A 15,592-nucleotide genomic window follows, 5' to 3' on the forward strand; every position below is an offset into this window, starting at 1 on the left:
CTAAAACAAGATAAATCTAGTTGATCTTGTTTGAAGGATATTTTTACAGGAAAACAATACAAAAATTATTATCAAGAATATGATTTTTGCCCTAATATCAAAGGTCTTACTAGAAAAAAAGAAATTATGATCTAACATGAATATTCTTGATAAAAATGATCGTGGCTGGTAACATGTGCATGTAAAATGGCTAGAAATAGCATTTTTGCTTAGCGTAAAGCTGACAGTTTACACAAGGTTTATTTCTATTTCTTGTGCTCCAAACTTACTTAAAACTTACTTCTCTGTCTGCTCGTATGAATGTAACACATCATAAAAAGTGTTTCACCGCTGTTCAAATGCACTTTGGATCACATCATTTATATGTATAAATGTTTTCCATCTGAAAGGACTAAATATTAAATGAAACAAATGACAATAAAATGCAAAGTAATCTCTTCAGTAATCAAAATACTTTTTGAATGTAACTGTATTCTAATTATCAATGATTTAAATTGTAACTTTAGTGGAATACAGTTACTTATATTTTGTATTTTATATACATAATCCCGTTACATGTACAGTATTTCGTTACTCCCCAACCCTGGCCACTGCTTACTTCCGCATTGCAAAATAAGGTGAATTCCGGGCTTGGTTACAGTTAAAAGTCTTGCGTTATGCACCAAATCTTCCCTTTTTCTGGTTACTATTTGGATTTGGAATGAATGTTTTTCATTTTGTTTTGTTTGTAGCCTCTATGTCTTTCCCTATCCTAACAAGGAAGAACATTTTTACACATCTAAGATTTTTTTTTTTTTTTTTTACATTCTAGAAATTGATTTTGAAAACTATCAGTCAATTAATAGGTTATCGGCTTATTCCACCACCTTAGTCATCGGTATTGGCAAAATCCACTATCGGTCGATCTCTAACAAAGACAAAACACAAAATTGAGTTATGAGTGAAATCAGTTACATTATGATGAGGACTCTACATTGATTTGATTTGTTAACATTTTGTACTGAGCAAATATTATTTTCTATCCTCTAACCCTACACACACACACACACACACACACACACACAGAACATCTTGCATTAGAGTATTTTGTAGTTTATTTATATTTTGTACTTCTTTTGGAGATTTCTTTTGTTCGTTTTTTAATAAACATGTTTTAGATCAGAAGGATGAAAATAAATGAAGTAGCTGAAATGTTGTAATGTTCCAGAACTGAGTGCCCATGAAGCAAAGGCCACATCCAGGTCACGTGCTTCAGGGCTGCATGCGCCATCTGAGCAACTGCTGCCAGGTATTAGACCTCCTTCATTCAAGCAGCACCTAAATGTCCCATTGATTGTAAATAAAGATTGGAGTGCATTCCAACTAATTTGTCAAGTTCCCATTTTGTAGGTATTTTGTAACAAAAAACTGTGACAAAATCACTTAAATATATTTTTAATTTTATTTTCCTTATAAAAGCAGAGGCAGTAAAAATGGAAAACACAGCTTTAGTATATTAATATTGTATGACAGCAATACAAAGCATTTGAAATGTACAAGTTTTGTGAAGCAAAATCCACAAACTGAAAAGTCCCCGTAAATGAATCTGATGTTTGGGCAAGTTCGACATTGCAGTGGTTCGTCCGAACTTTCTTCTCTAAATGTTGGTGGACAAAAGGGTCTGTTGTCCTAGCAACCCTTACAGCCACACAGATTCGAAATGCGTGGAGCCAGTTTTCAACATCTGGCCATTAAAGTCTTGGTGAGTGAAACACTGAAAAATATGCGGCTCTATAATGGTGGAAATGTGTGACTTACAAGTCTGAAACACTCTTGGGTGTGTGGAGTATTTCAGATGTGAAACTAAAAGGCTGATAGACTGACTGGAAGTGTAGTGAATTATCATGCGGCAAGATAAAAAAACAAAAACAAAACATGCAAACCACCATTGGAGCATTAAGCGATAAAACCACCTCACATCCTGTTTTAGAAATTATGGGCCTATCATAAGCAGCAAAGAGGCAGCGTCAAAAAAGGCAAGTTTGTAATTGAAATAATAACATATAACTCATTTTAGAATCAATTCAACACACAACATTATGATATTTATGTCTATTTACATTTATTATTTACAAGGAATTTTACCTTTTGATCATAATTGCTCATGTTATAAAATAATAAAAAAGTATAAAAGAGGTAAATGGTATTTATACAGGCGAATTGGTATCTGTTCAAACTGAAAATGTCAGAACTGGCAGGATAGGCGAGTTCTCTTGTTTCCATGGCAATGGCTCTGGCACTGCAGAGTCTGGCTCTGAGATTGTGGTATATTGTAATTTGAGGGGCAGACAGAAGCTGCCAGCAGGACCAGGTGTCGTGTCACTGGTTGATAATGTCATTTATAACTCCATGAGTGTGATCTGGAAGTGGTTGACCATGACTTCGGAGATTTCAATGAGGAAGGCAGAGTGATTGCTGTAATGCTCGATGATGTTGTCATCCATGTTCACAAATATCCTGATGGTGGTAAAAAAGACAGAGAGAAATGGGTTATAAATCATGAACTCCAACCAAAAGTACATAATCATGCAGGTAATGTCACAAATGTTCATTAAAAAGTCTAAACACTAATTCCAAATCGGCATTTGCAACCCATTTTACTTTAATTATCGGACATATTTCCAGAGTGAAATGTGATAGAATGAGAAAAAATGAAGGAAGGGACTTAAATATTGTGAAAAGTGGGTGCTACAAACCAGAATGGAGCCAGGTGGTAATAAAAATATTGTAAAAAAAAAAAAGAGTAATTTTTGACATCAACCAAAATGTATAGTTGTTTTAGAGTCGTAGCAAGTTTTGATGAAATATTGCGAAGACATTTTTTATTTGGAATAACATGCACCGATGAATCGTGCACAGTATTAAGTATTAAGCAACATGTATTAAGAATGTAAATGGGGGGCCTGGGTAGCTCATCGAGTATTGACGCTGACTACCACCCCTGGAGTTGCAAGTGTGAATCCAGGGTGTGCTGAGTGACTCCAGCCAGGTCTCCTAAGCAACCAAATTGGCCTGGTTGCTAGGGAGGGTAGAGTCACATTTAGTGGTTCTCGTTCTCAGTGGGGCACATGGTAAGTTGTGCGTGGATCGCGGAGAGTAGAATGAGCCTCCACATGCGGAGTCATGCACAGCAAGCCACGTGATAAATGCGCGGACTGACTGTCTCAGAAGCGGAGGCAATTGAGACTTGTCCTCCACCACCTGGATTGAGGTGAGTAACCACGCCACAATGAGGACCTAGTAAGCAGTGGGAATTGGGCATTCCATATTGGGGAGAAATATTTAATAAAAATTTAAAAAAGGAATGTAAATAGGGTCAATTTTGAGTTCATGTTGACCTTAAAGGAATATTGTATGGAAAATACAAGTTAAGGTCAATCCAGGTTTGTGGCATAATGTTGATTACCACAAAAAATCATTTCAACACGTCTCTCCTTTTCTTTAAAAAAAAGCAAAAATCCAGGTTACAATGAGGCACTTTCAGCAATGAAGCTTATAATTTATAAAAGCACTTACATTAATTCTTTTGTAAAAACGTATGTATTATTTGAGCTGTAAATTTGTCTTAATCATCATTTTTTTATGGAAATTTTAGGGGTTATGTAATCATGGCAACAAAGTTGAAAATTGGATTTAAATTTGCACAGAAAAGGTGCACATGGATGAACTGTGTCCAACGAACTACAGAAACAAAATCTCAAACATTCCTTTACCATCTTCTAAAGCATTCATCATTCCTTCCCTAAGGGAAGACACTGATTTAGATCCTTAAAAACAACCCTCATCTAACACGTTTCAGTCTTATAACTTGCTCACACAATTATTTGCACAAAAGTTGACATCAACAGGTAGATGGGCCAGCGTTCATCTAATGCAGTGATTGCATGTGCGTGTGTATGACAGACTAACAGCAAGGTTGTGCCAGCTCTCCCAGCCCTGAGGGTGGAAGGAGTTTGATTGACAATTGGGGCGAGAGAGAAGAGCGAGAATGCAGCTCAACCTGTCTCCTATCCCTCAGCCATATCATCATCTAACGGCCTGAGGAAAGTTGAGCTCCAAGTTACACAGCTCAAAGCTAGGATGATTAAGATAAAAAAAAACACACACACACTATATAATAGAGTACTGGATGTGTTTCTTGTGACCTATCTAGATCAGAGTGGCTCCTTAAAGGTATAGTTCACCCTAAAATGGAACTGTTTTTTTCTTCCGGGCAAAAGAATTAGGAGATATTAGGCAGTATGTTAGACTCACCATTCACTCTAATTGCATCTTTTTTGCATGTAATGAAACCTACATCTCCTAATTATGTTCATACAGGTTTAAAACAACATGAGGATGAGTAAATGATGACAGATTTTCATTTTGGGGTGAACATTCCCTTTAAACAGATCATCTTTTATTGCGTGACAATGATTTTCAACAATCCCTACTGTCATTAGTAGTGGTACAATTATATGCTTTATTTTAAAACCATCTACTTTATGATGCACTGAAATGAGTTTTTCAGGCTGATGGTTATTCCCATTCATGTTCCGATGCGGAAGAGTGAACAGGTAAGCACAAATGTCTACATGGTGTCATGGGTGATCACCAACCAGAGAGATAAATGGAGTTCTCGGAGCCGGGGCTCATGAAGTTGCACGTAGTGTCTCTTACACAATCAGACAATTGTACCTTCCTATCAAAGTCTTCATCTCTCCTGTTTCGAGTTTTATAACCCGCAAAAACATACAGCACAACACTGTCAGATGACTCTACCTACAGTATGTTGAAATCTTACTGTCTTCCTCCTTTTGTTTTGCTTTTTATTCATCCTCTTTTTTAAAGGGGAGCAGCAATCATAACATTCCAAATACTACAGATCTCCTGTCAACCCGGTCTGTCGACTTTCTTCCAGGTAGCTTGTTGAGATGGCACTCAGATTATAAGAAAAGGGTTTAACAGTCATTCGTCTCCTTTAAAGAGGACATTTCAACATCGCTCTATTTCTGCTCATGACTTAATCTAATCTCGCCATTAATAAATCTCCTACAGCCGCTGCTGCAGTCCACCAAAATCTTTCACCCAGTTCTAAAATGGCAGTAGCTTTGAGTTTGACTGGAAATGTTATTGATATTTTACTCACCCTCGTTTGCATTTCTTGAAGATTTTCCCAATAGTGTCTTCTTGCATACCATACTTTTCTGAAATCTGAGAAGGCACATGAGTCAAGTCTTAGAAACGATTCTTCTCAGGTTTTGAAGTGAGATCTTCACAAACGTGTAATGGAAAGAGAGGTTGAATACTTACCGCTTCTCTGAGGCCCTTGAGGTTTGGTGTGTTTAACATGAGCGCATCGAACACTTCCTCAGTCTCTCGCCTTACGTACAGTAGAACTGAAAAAACAAACACTCTTATCATCAGAATAGTCTGCAACTAAGTTGTGATTTGAGTCTGTGATTTCTGTCTGAGTGTTAAGAACAAGCAGAATTGAGATCAAGTCGATAAATTTATAATGACAAAAACTGCATTACACTTGACCTAGAATCTTCCGTACCTCTTTGTTGCTCATCTCGGCGAGCTTGTTTGCTTGGCGGGGAGCTGCTTTGGTCGCCACTTTCTGTGTAGCAGTTAATACGTTTCAGTGATGTCCGGTCACTTTCCTCCAAGCTGACAGGGGGCACCTGGACAAACAAACAGATAAGATCAAAGTTTTAATAAGTCATAAAACTGTTGCTTCATTTCCTAGCGCTTGCATGTTCGCATGCTGATGATTACATTGATAGTGAGATTCTTCTTTGAACATGAATTGGAAACTTCCTATTTGGGACTATGCAACAGTGCTAAACCACTGACATCAACATATGTTATGTTGTTGAAGTTCTGTTGAAATCTAAAACACACTATGCTCGTCTTTGGGAAAAAGGCTTGCCAGAACATCATCTATTCCTTGTCTCTTATGCTGTGTAAACATGGCTTAATAGCATCTCTTCAACACCAGCATAATAAGTGTGTGTGTGCATGTTTGTTTGAGCTCCCACGGGTTAATCCCTGTGTCAGTCAGTGTGGCTGTCCCCTCCTGAGGTGAGTTTCGTTTGCTGTCATGTAAACTTAAGAAAGCACCAGTTAGCATGTCAGATCTCGAGATCACTTTCTCTCATTCTTTTCTAAGCCCACCTCTTTCCCACTGCATTTTTTCCCACACTTTTCCTCTCTTGCTCCCGTATGCTTGCCCCTTGTGATGTTGGCGAACATGACTGAACAATGCTGTGGTAAGCCACATATCCTAGGATATAGGGAAGAGCGTGTGTGTGTGTGTGTGTGTGTGTGTGTGTGTTTGTGTAAAAGACATACCAGGCCACAGCGCTGCATGGTACTGAAGTGCATTTCTGGGATAAATAAGACAGGTTGTGTGACGTGATCATCTAGAGATTTAAAGTAGGTGCAGTCCTTTCCAACAGAGCTGGAGACTAAGGCCTGTTTATGACCTGGGTAGAGAAAAAAAGCAGCTTTAATACAACACTCAAATTTTGACAATAAAATAAAATGTAAGATGTAGACATATGCAGGCATAACCACTGAAAAAGCATTGAAACTGCTATTGGAGAAAAGAGTGTAGGGGCCTCAAACTACCACCCAGCAGACTGAAAAAGTTGAAAATGGCCCCACAAGTGATCAATTTATTTTAAATGCGCATTTAAATTTTTACTTTCTATGTTTTGGTTCAACCTTTAATGTTATGTCATAATTCTCTTAAAGGATTGCTGAACTGTAGCCTAATATATTGAAATATATTAGAGCTGTCAATTTAATCGAAATTATTTACATGACATGCCCATTAATTAATCGCAATTAATCACATATCAACATTTGACTGTACAGCTGGATTTGCATTGACTGCCCCCTGTTGACTGTTAATTGCAAAAAAATGAAGGTGGTACTTCAAGCTTGAATTGCTTCTTTGGAATGAAAATTCACTCGAAGAACATCTAGATAGTGACCTCCAGGGAATTTAAGTTTGGGACCTGTGGTGTAGCTTTTTAGTGTCATTGAAAATATGTCTAAACACTATTTTGTGGTTTTAGGCTTGAGTCAAATGAAGAGGAACATTCTTAACAGGCTCTCTGTTTCACTTGAGCTGACAATTAAGAGTTGAGTGGTTCAGATTTGGGTTCCTGGTTGGGCTTTGGTCTCAGGGTTCTTAGGTGATGGAACTCTAGTTTGCACTGATAGCAGATAACAAAAAGGACACAGTGCTGGGGAAGGTATGTATTTTGAGTGCATATTCTCTTTACGCTTCTTGTAGGGTGGTAAAGGGTGTACCCTGAGTTTCTCAGGTCGTAATTATGTGACTGAAGGCACTCACCATTGTTGCTGGAGTCTGACAAATTCTTGGTCCTCCTCTTGGATCTCTTTCGCTCCTCATCTCTCATCTTCCTCTCTGCCCCCTGCAAACATTCAAGGACATTCAAACATTTAGAATCTGAGCAACTGTAGAACATCTTGAATATTCAAAAGCATTAAAACAAGCTTGCAAGCCTCTTTTAAAACAATGAACAATACTTTAATCAGAGTCATAAAACACTGTAACTATAGGTCTTGTAAGCAACTCAGTATGAGTTCATGTCTAGTTTAGGTGCCAGCTGTGTGGTAGATATGCATTTGATCCATCTAGAGAAACCACAGCAATGCAGCAGTGCACTCAATTCACCTGCTGCTGCTAAACCTGTCAGACGTGTAATAAATCAGACCTACCCATCAGGCACTGTCAAAACAGCTAATAGTTAATGCCGCCATGAAACACACAAACTGGCTTTAGGGAGATGAGGAGATAGAGCAGTCTAGTCTGCTAAACATTTATCTGATCAGCTAAACAAAGGGATCAATAGTTTGTCTTAAGAGTAAGAAGATGGAGGTACCAGACAGAGTAAGGGCGAGAGATGGAAAAACAGATTGAAAGAAAATCACAAATACTTTGGTGTGTATTTGTTTTATGCCCCAATGCAATTGATCCCATCATTGAAAATGTGATAGTATTAGGTCAGTGGTTAGTGGAACATATACCACTTTTTTTTGTTGAGGAAATTACCCGGTAAGTCATAATGGCAGTGAGTCACGACTATGTGTATATCTCCAGTAATGGAGATCCAGTGCATTAAAAACTGAGCACACCCTGCTATTAAAATTAAATGTTTCTGACCCAAGTTATATTTTTCATCAAATCTTTGAATGCATGCAAACATGATTTTGCACTCTTTAACATGCATTTACAATTCCCTTTTGGGTCGACATGCTTCTTACAATAAACTTAAAATACCAGTCAATACCAATTTGGGCACACTTGACTGATCTAAAGGCTTATGCTTAAATGCTTAAAAATCAGTTTTACAGACAAATATAAAATGTATATGAATTTCTTTAGAAAATTTTATTTGTAATTCATTATATATGGATGATTTGGACCAAATAGTTAAGAAAACTGTTTTAAAAGCATCCCAGTTGGATACTTAATGAAGATGGTTGAGAGAATTCCAATAGTGTTTAAAGCTACTGTTAGAGCCAACGAGGCTAAAATAAGAGAAGTTCAGACATAGTTTGGACAATTTAAAAAGTTTTGAGTAAGTTTGTCCAAACTTTTTGCTGGTAAAGTACTGTATAATATTAGGAGTAGTTGCATGTTGCACATTACGAGGCTCACCTTATCACAGAAGATCTTGACCTGACACACTGCTCTGTGAATGAGACGATTGCTCCCTGTGCTGAAATCATACGTGTCTATCTGAAGGTTCAGAGGAAGACCTTTGACCCCCTTCTGTGAGGAGAAGTCAGTGCTCAGAGAATTGATGCCAATGTGCACCTGTAATAGAATCAAGAGATACATTAATAAGACACCAGTACATGAAACCTCTGCAAATCACTTGTAAATCAAGGAAGTATCTAAGTATTTACACCCAGACTTTGTTGCACAACAAGGTGACACAGCTGTACCGTACATTTCCATAGAGACAAATAGACATGTAAGTGAAATTATCAGAATGACAGAACATGTGTTACTTGGTTCATGCACAGGCCTGTCATTATTACACCAGAAAAACAAAACTATGCTTTGGAAAGTCTCTTTACGTCATAACAAAATGAAGGATCAGGGGTGAGACACATTAGATGTGTCATACGCAAATGATTGTTCAGAAATTCAGATTTATTTAAAAAGAAAAGGAGTGCCTATATGGATCACAATTTGGCGAGATCAGACATGTTTGGATTGTAAAATATTTTAAAATAATTATTTTGGATACTGGGAAGACTAAATTAATAATTGGGTAAACAGGTGCCAATTTGTGACTTCCAAACTCAAAATTTGGTCCTAGTGACACTGACACACTGGTACGGTGTGGGCGGTACATTGGAAATTAAAGGGATACTGTAGTATCAAAAGTGAAAATCATTTACTCACCCTCAAGTCGATCCAAACCTATATAACTTTCTTTTTTTCGTGGGACACAAATGGAGATGTCAGGCATAATTACAATCTCAGTCACCATTTACTTTCATTGTATGTACAAATATGCAATGAAAGTAAATGGTGAATGAGGCTCTCTAATATCTCCTTTTGTGTTCCACAGAAGACATTTATACGGGTTTTGAACAACATGAAGGTGAGTGAATTCTGACAGAATTTTCATATATGGGTGAACAGTCATATATGGTTTGAATGTTTCATTCAAATTATTCCGATTTTTTTTTTCTACGGCAGCAACAGTGTTTTTCTCTACAAACTAATTGCTTTCCCTTTCTCTTTAATGTTCTCTCTATCTCTTTCTTTCTCTGCTCCACCTGATGTGAGTTTCACTGTCCCACCCATAACTACCTTCGGGGCATGCTGAAGCTGGAGCCCTATTTTTCTCTCTCTTCTTCCCTGCTTCCCTCTCTCTTTCTCTCTCTTTCTTATTCTCTCTTCATTCCCTATGATGACAGGTGCCTGAAGAGGCCACATACCATAGATACAACTGCTCTTCCTCTCATCTAAATTATTATCCTTTCAACCCATCAATTATGCAAGTGAAACTGTGTGTGTGTGTGTGTGTTTGTGTGTATGTGGTCTTACCTTAGCCTCTTCATTGGTGTTCCAGTTAAAGGACAGTGCATTAAAAGCAACCTCCTCCACGTTACTTAATCCACTGAAGACTTCCTTGTAGTCAGCTGAGAGTTACAGAAGACACAGAAGAATTTATTAAAACAAAGAGCATGAAATAAGACCCAGATGAAGCAAATCTCTCCACCTTATAGTATGGGGGTCGGGGGGATGTTGCAACGTGAAGCATTTATCCATTACATTTGAATCAATTGTTTTGATTATTGGTTACCTCCCCCCATCCCCGGAATCTATGCCCCTGTCTTAATCAGTCTTTTTTTCCTTGTTTTCAGCACTAAATATCTAAAAATCCTTAAAACCAGACACATTTACTTGAAGCATAGCTGTATAGGAAATTAAGACTATATAGAATACAGAATACAGTATCTTTGTTTAATATAAATAACTTTTTCTTGATTTTAGCATAAATCTAATTAAATCCTGTAAGGTTTATGCTTAAAATAAGAAGGAAAAAAATGCCAGTGGGGTAAGAAAGTTAACTTAATTTGAACACATTTACACTATTTTACTGTAAATGTATCTTGTTTTTAGGAAGTTTAGATATTTTTACTGGAAAATGAGACAAAAGTAATGATTAAAAATATATATATTTTTGGAGTGCAATTAAGGATTTCAAAAGCATTCTTTTTATGTGTTGTTAGAGTAAGTGCAATAGTAAGATACACACCAATATCAATGACTCTCTGTTTAACTGTAGGCTGTCGAGCGTGCCAGTGGTTCCAGTACTTTAGCTGCATCTCAGGACTCTTGTCATTCTCAAACACAGCCATGATCACCGTCTGAGTGATCGAGAGAGAGAGAGAGAGAGAGAGAGAGAGAGAGAGAGAGAGAGAGAGAGAGAGAGAGACAGAGAGAGGATATAGAAAGAAAAAAGGAGCATTATTTGAACGTGTCAATCATCTTGTGTTGTTTTAGAGAGTGGTGACTCCCAGTAGAACAAATGCTTGTCTTTTTTTCGTTTATCTGGCAATGTTGTAAGTCACCACACTAATACCCCTTTCTCTCTGCTTTGTTACGGACTATAGCAGTGTATGCTTTCAAACAAAAGCACCAAGCTGTCACACCTTCTCCATCTTCTAAAGTTAAGAGTATTATAATCTGCAGGGTCTGCAGAACAGGGCAGGATTTGTATGAATGGGTTTGGTGTAGGTGTAGGAAGCTTGCCCTGAAGCTTCTTTGCTCTTGCACGGTTACCAATCCTCAAGGTAAATGACAAAATTTCAAGCGAGTTCAAAGAATGCAAAACTAACTAGTAACGCTCAGTCTTCTTTGGAACTTGGTAAGCATGAATTCTGTCCTTCATGTCCCGATTGGTGTGAAAGTATAACTCACTTTTACTTTGCTGCATGACACTCCAGCAATACTGTCCACTCCCTGCAAGGTGATTGGGTAGAACTGCCCCTTATTGAGGTACACCATGGGTATTTCTGTAGTCTTGTGCTGGGAAGCTTGTGGGGCACCAAGAACAAACTGGAAGTCATTCCTTTAAAAGGGGGTAAAAAGAAAACATTTTATTTAACATCACTACTCAGTCTACTACTTACTAATATCTGGTGTTGTATAGCATCTATAAAGGGAGTACAAGTGAAAAGTCTCACCTGTATCTTTCAGGAGGAGAGTTGGAATAGGAATCTGAGTATACAGGGCTTGCCTGTCCCTCAAAGGTACTGCTGTAGGCAAGAGGCTGTGAACAGAAAACAAACAGATGTGTCATAAGTTGATGTTAATTATATAGGACAAAGCACCTGTTTTAGGCATTCATGACAAAGTTCATGGCATATTTTATGTATTATTATACAAAGAATCAAGATAAGTGAGCAAAATTCTCCCCAATCAATTTATGAAACCTATACGTAGCACAAAACATAAATTTTAAAGTTATATTAATATGCTTTTGTGCATATGTAGTGCATGGAAAGTGTTTGATTAAAAAATACACTGCAAACCTCTGGGTTAGCCTCTGAATAGGTTTGGTCAGGCTGCCATGACTTCTGTGATGCTGTAAATAGGAGAGAGTCGAAGATGTTGTTGATGACTTGCTTATCGTAGCCATCCCCTGTGTAGCTGTCAGTGCCTGGCAACGGTTGCTTTGACTGACTGAGGGAAATATTCTCAGAAAGCAGCTTCATTATGTGAACATTCTCTAGTGTTGCTAGTTCAGGAGGAGAAACGTTTGGTGTCCTAAGAGAACAATCATAAAAAATACAAATTGAGATTGGAGACCAATGAACCTTCCAGTTGCAAATTCAAATTTTTTTAGCAGTTGTGAAAATGGTGGTTAATCACAGATGCTAACTCTTCATATTGTCCAGGAAAACTATTCACACAGTGTCAGCTAGTAGCTACTCAAACAATCATAACAAAAAAGTGTTAAAATCAATAAAAGCTTTGCTCATACATCAAATCTCTACATTGTTTATGGAGTTTTCTTTGCATGAAAAGGAAAGCCAAACACTCTGGGTGGGAGCTGTTTGCTGCCTAATGCTGATATTTTTTTACTGTTTGAGTTTCTCTGCAGGGTTTGCCATTAGAGAGACCAACAAGCTTGATAGACAGCGATTTTTCACGTGCACAAAAGGGTGCTATGTAGTGACTCAGTCTTTTTTGGGATGGGTTGAAGAAGAGGATTAACAGCTGAACAAGCTCTGACCTCAAATAATCCTAGGCTAAATTACTCAACCTTCCAATACATTGGAGAAAGAGGAAATAGTGCAACAATGTCCTTTCACACCTTGATGACCTACTGTCATAACATATATTCATCTCGTCTTCTACCTGGAACATATATCATATTAAAATTATATGGTCAAGCTTACCTCTCCATGGTTTTGTACATGCTGCTTTCACGGGCACGTGATGTCATCTTCTGCTCTTTTTGGGTCTTAAAATAAATAAATGTATAAACAAAATTAAATCATGAGGGAAAATATCTTACAATTATGGGGGAAAGGTGGAAATTTTGAAAATACTAAAGTATCCTTTTTGTGTTACCTTGCAGGTGTCATAGAGGAGGTTGAGGGCAAAGTCATCATCTGATGACAGCCTGGGTTTAGTCTTGTTGAGGTCACTGCTGTCCACGTAGGACCAAGAATCCATAATATAGTTGTCTGAATAGCATGAGTAGCTGAAACTCTCGTTCTGTTGTACCATGAGAGCCCTGGGAGAAGGAACAGGGTGGTATTAACATCGATTCTGCATCATGCCTTCCCAAGAACTGTCACAAGCATAAGTAATTTTAGAGTGTATTTGAAATGTGATGTATGGCAATGTGATATAAGCTGTGGTATACACAAGACTTTCAGTTACAAAACCACAAACTTTAATAATGTCAAGGTACATAACTTGTTTATCTGTGCTGGTCTTAAGAATTGACCCTCAAACTTAACTCAAATTAAAAGATCAAAAGCAATAAAAAAGATCTAGATGCATTACAGAAAGTCTGATATTTTCTGTTCAGATATGTTTTCCATGCCTATTCTCCTAAGAGTAGAAGCTCCTGAAGTGGAACTATGTACAGAACCAACGCTAAAATGAAGGGAACTTAATTTCAACTTAACACAAGTACCGCAAACAAAAGACAAGGATTTGAAGAGGATCACTAACTCCTCAAAGAGGGAGAGGATGGATTTGCTTTGGGACTTTACCCAACAACTAGGATTAGCAATGTGGTGGTCTGCAGTGGTAAGCTTAAATCCAAGCAGAGCTATTTAGGCACCTGTGCTCACACCAAGTAAAAGAGGAGTTCACACACATTACATAGCATTTCTATAAAATATTCCATATTCTTGAATGTCAGAGTGCTCCAACTACTTAATACTGTATTTCATTCATTATTAGATCTGCTTAGTTTTTTCCTTAGTTTTTAAAAAGAAAGAAATGCATCATTGCATTTGATAGCATATTAAATATCCTTATGTAATTCAAGTCCCCTGGATGTTGACAGAAACCCCAGCCTCAGACACATGAGCAAAAAAAAAACTTTTTCCATCTGTGTTTGTACACCCAGGCCCCTAGGACAGTTAAACCACGCTGTCTATGGGCGACAGACACAGACGTTGAGAGAAAGCGTGTTTTGGCCCTGGTGTCAGTTTTCAGTAAAATTGTCCCCATACATTTATTCATGTGGGGGGCCCCATTTGCACATCAGCAGAGGGAGGTGAAGAGTGAACTGACATTACTCATCTTCTCTAATAGAAGAGACAGCTTAGAGCAGTGAAACTGCAAACCCAAATTTTGACACCCTACTAATGCAGTGTCTGAGCTAGTTCTGATTAATCTGGAATAAAAAAAATAAAATAAAAAAAATGGAGGACTTCTAGACAATGTCTAATTAAATATTTCATAATAAACTAATCTTTAACCATTAATATAAAAATGCTTTACATATTTGTTTGGTTAGCAATTATAGCACATTCATTTTAGTAACAATATATTAATTTAGTACTGGTATTTGTGCTCAACACAGCTAAGCAAAAATACTAAAGACACTTTAGACAAAGAAATCTGAGCTAGAGCATAATAAACATATAAAATCTAATGACAATAAATTGAAAACCCATGACACTTACTCAATCTCCTTGGTCATGACTCCTCTGACACGCAATGGAGATAAAATCCTTAGTTTGTGATCTTTTTCCTCAGAAATGTGTGTCTCTGTGTGTCAAAAGTTTGTTCGTGAGTATGTTTATATCCTGATGAATGAAGTGGTTTGATTTGTATCCACATTGCCTCTTCTATTTATCCACTCTACAGGTTGTCATCTGTACTCTGATTGGCTCTCAGCCTGAGACAGGTGTGTTAGGACAGGTGTATACTCACTTAACTCTTTCAGTGCTTGAGAGAAACTTTAGCATGTGTGTGAGTGTGTTTGGGGAGGGGGTGTACATGTACATGTCATGGCAACTCATTAACACCTAATATAAAATACTATGAGTCACTGGCCATAGGTGTGAAATGCACCTTATTTAGGATCAGAAACCAAAGGCACAGCTGAAATAAAAAGGTTTTAACATGCTAATGAAAGGTCATTCTCTCTCCATGTCTAACAGAATGAAAAAGGTTTTGGCTTCACAGTTTTTGTGGCTTTTTTTCTTCATTTCAGAATTATTTTCATTTAATTAATTTAATTTTTTTTAATATATTGATGGTTAGAGAGAAATTAATAATAGAAGAAAAACACGATAGGCCGCTCAAGACTCACAAATACATTTTATATATGTGTCTCATGCCAGAGCTCTCTGTCTGAAACATATTTTATTGGACTGTGGTATTTCTAGTCCAATTCTTTTATTCTGCGGACACACTTGAAAATATTTTTTAACAAAGTCAGGCCTGAATTAGAGATTTTATTAAAAATGTATATTTAACATCTTATATAGGTTTAGATGTAACAATTCCCACCCTTTTATTTGATGGTGC

The 15,592-nt window shown here is 37.4% G+C and overlaps 1 protein-coding gene across 1 annotated transcript; it reads right to left on the reverse strand.

Moving 5' to 3' along the window:
• Positions 1–1,427: 1,427 nt before the first annotated feature.
• Positions 1,428–14,874, reverse strand: LOC127455102 (grainyhead-like protein 3 homolog). Its single transcript, XM_051722694.1, has 15 exons — positions 14,743–14,874; positions 13,166–13,331; positions 12,991–13,055; positions 12,121–12,355; positions 11,773–11,858; positions 11,507–11,657; positions 10,842–10,953; positions 10,127–10,221; positions 8,720–8,878; positions 7,388–7,469; positions 6,376–6,509; positions 5,579–5,705; positions 5,332–5,417; positions 5,168–5,232; positions 1,428–2,496 (listed from the first exon to the last, which is right to left on the reverse strand). The coding sequence occupies exons 1-15, from the start codon at positions 14,757–14,759 to the stop codon at positions 2,379–2,381; spliced, it is 1,698 nt and encodes a 565-aa protein (XP_051578654.1). The 5' UTR covers positions 14,760–14,874; the 3' UTR covers positions 1,428–2,378.
• Between the last annotated feature and the right edge of the window lie 718 nt (positions 14,875–15,592).

Source organism: Myxocyprinus asiaticus, chromosome 17 (assembly GCF_019703515.2).
Source record: "Myxocyprinus asiaticus isolate MX2 ecotype Aquarium Trade chromosome 17, UBuf_Myxa_2, whole genome shotgun sequence".
In the NCBI taxonomy this organism is placed as follows: Eukaryota; Metazoa; Chordata; class Actinopteri; order Cypriniformes; family Catostomidae; genus Myxocyprinus; species Myxocyprinus asiaticus.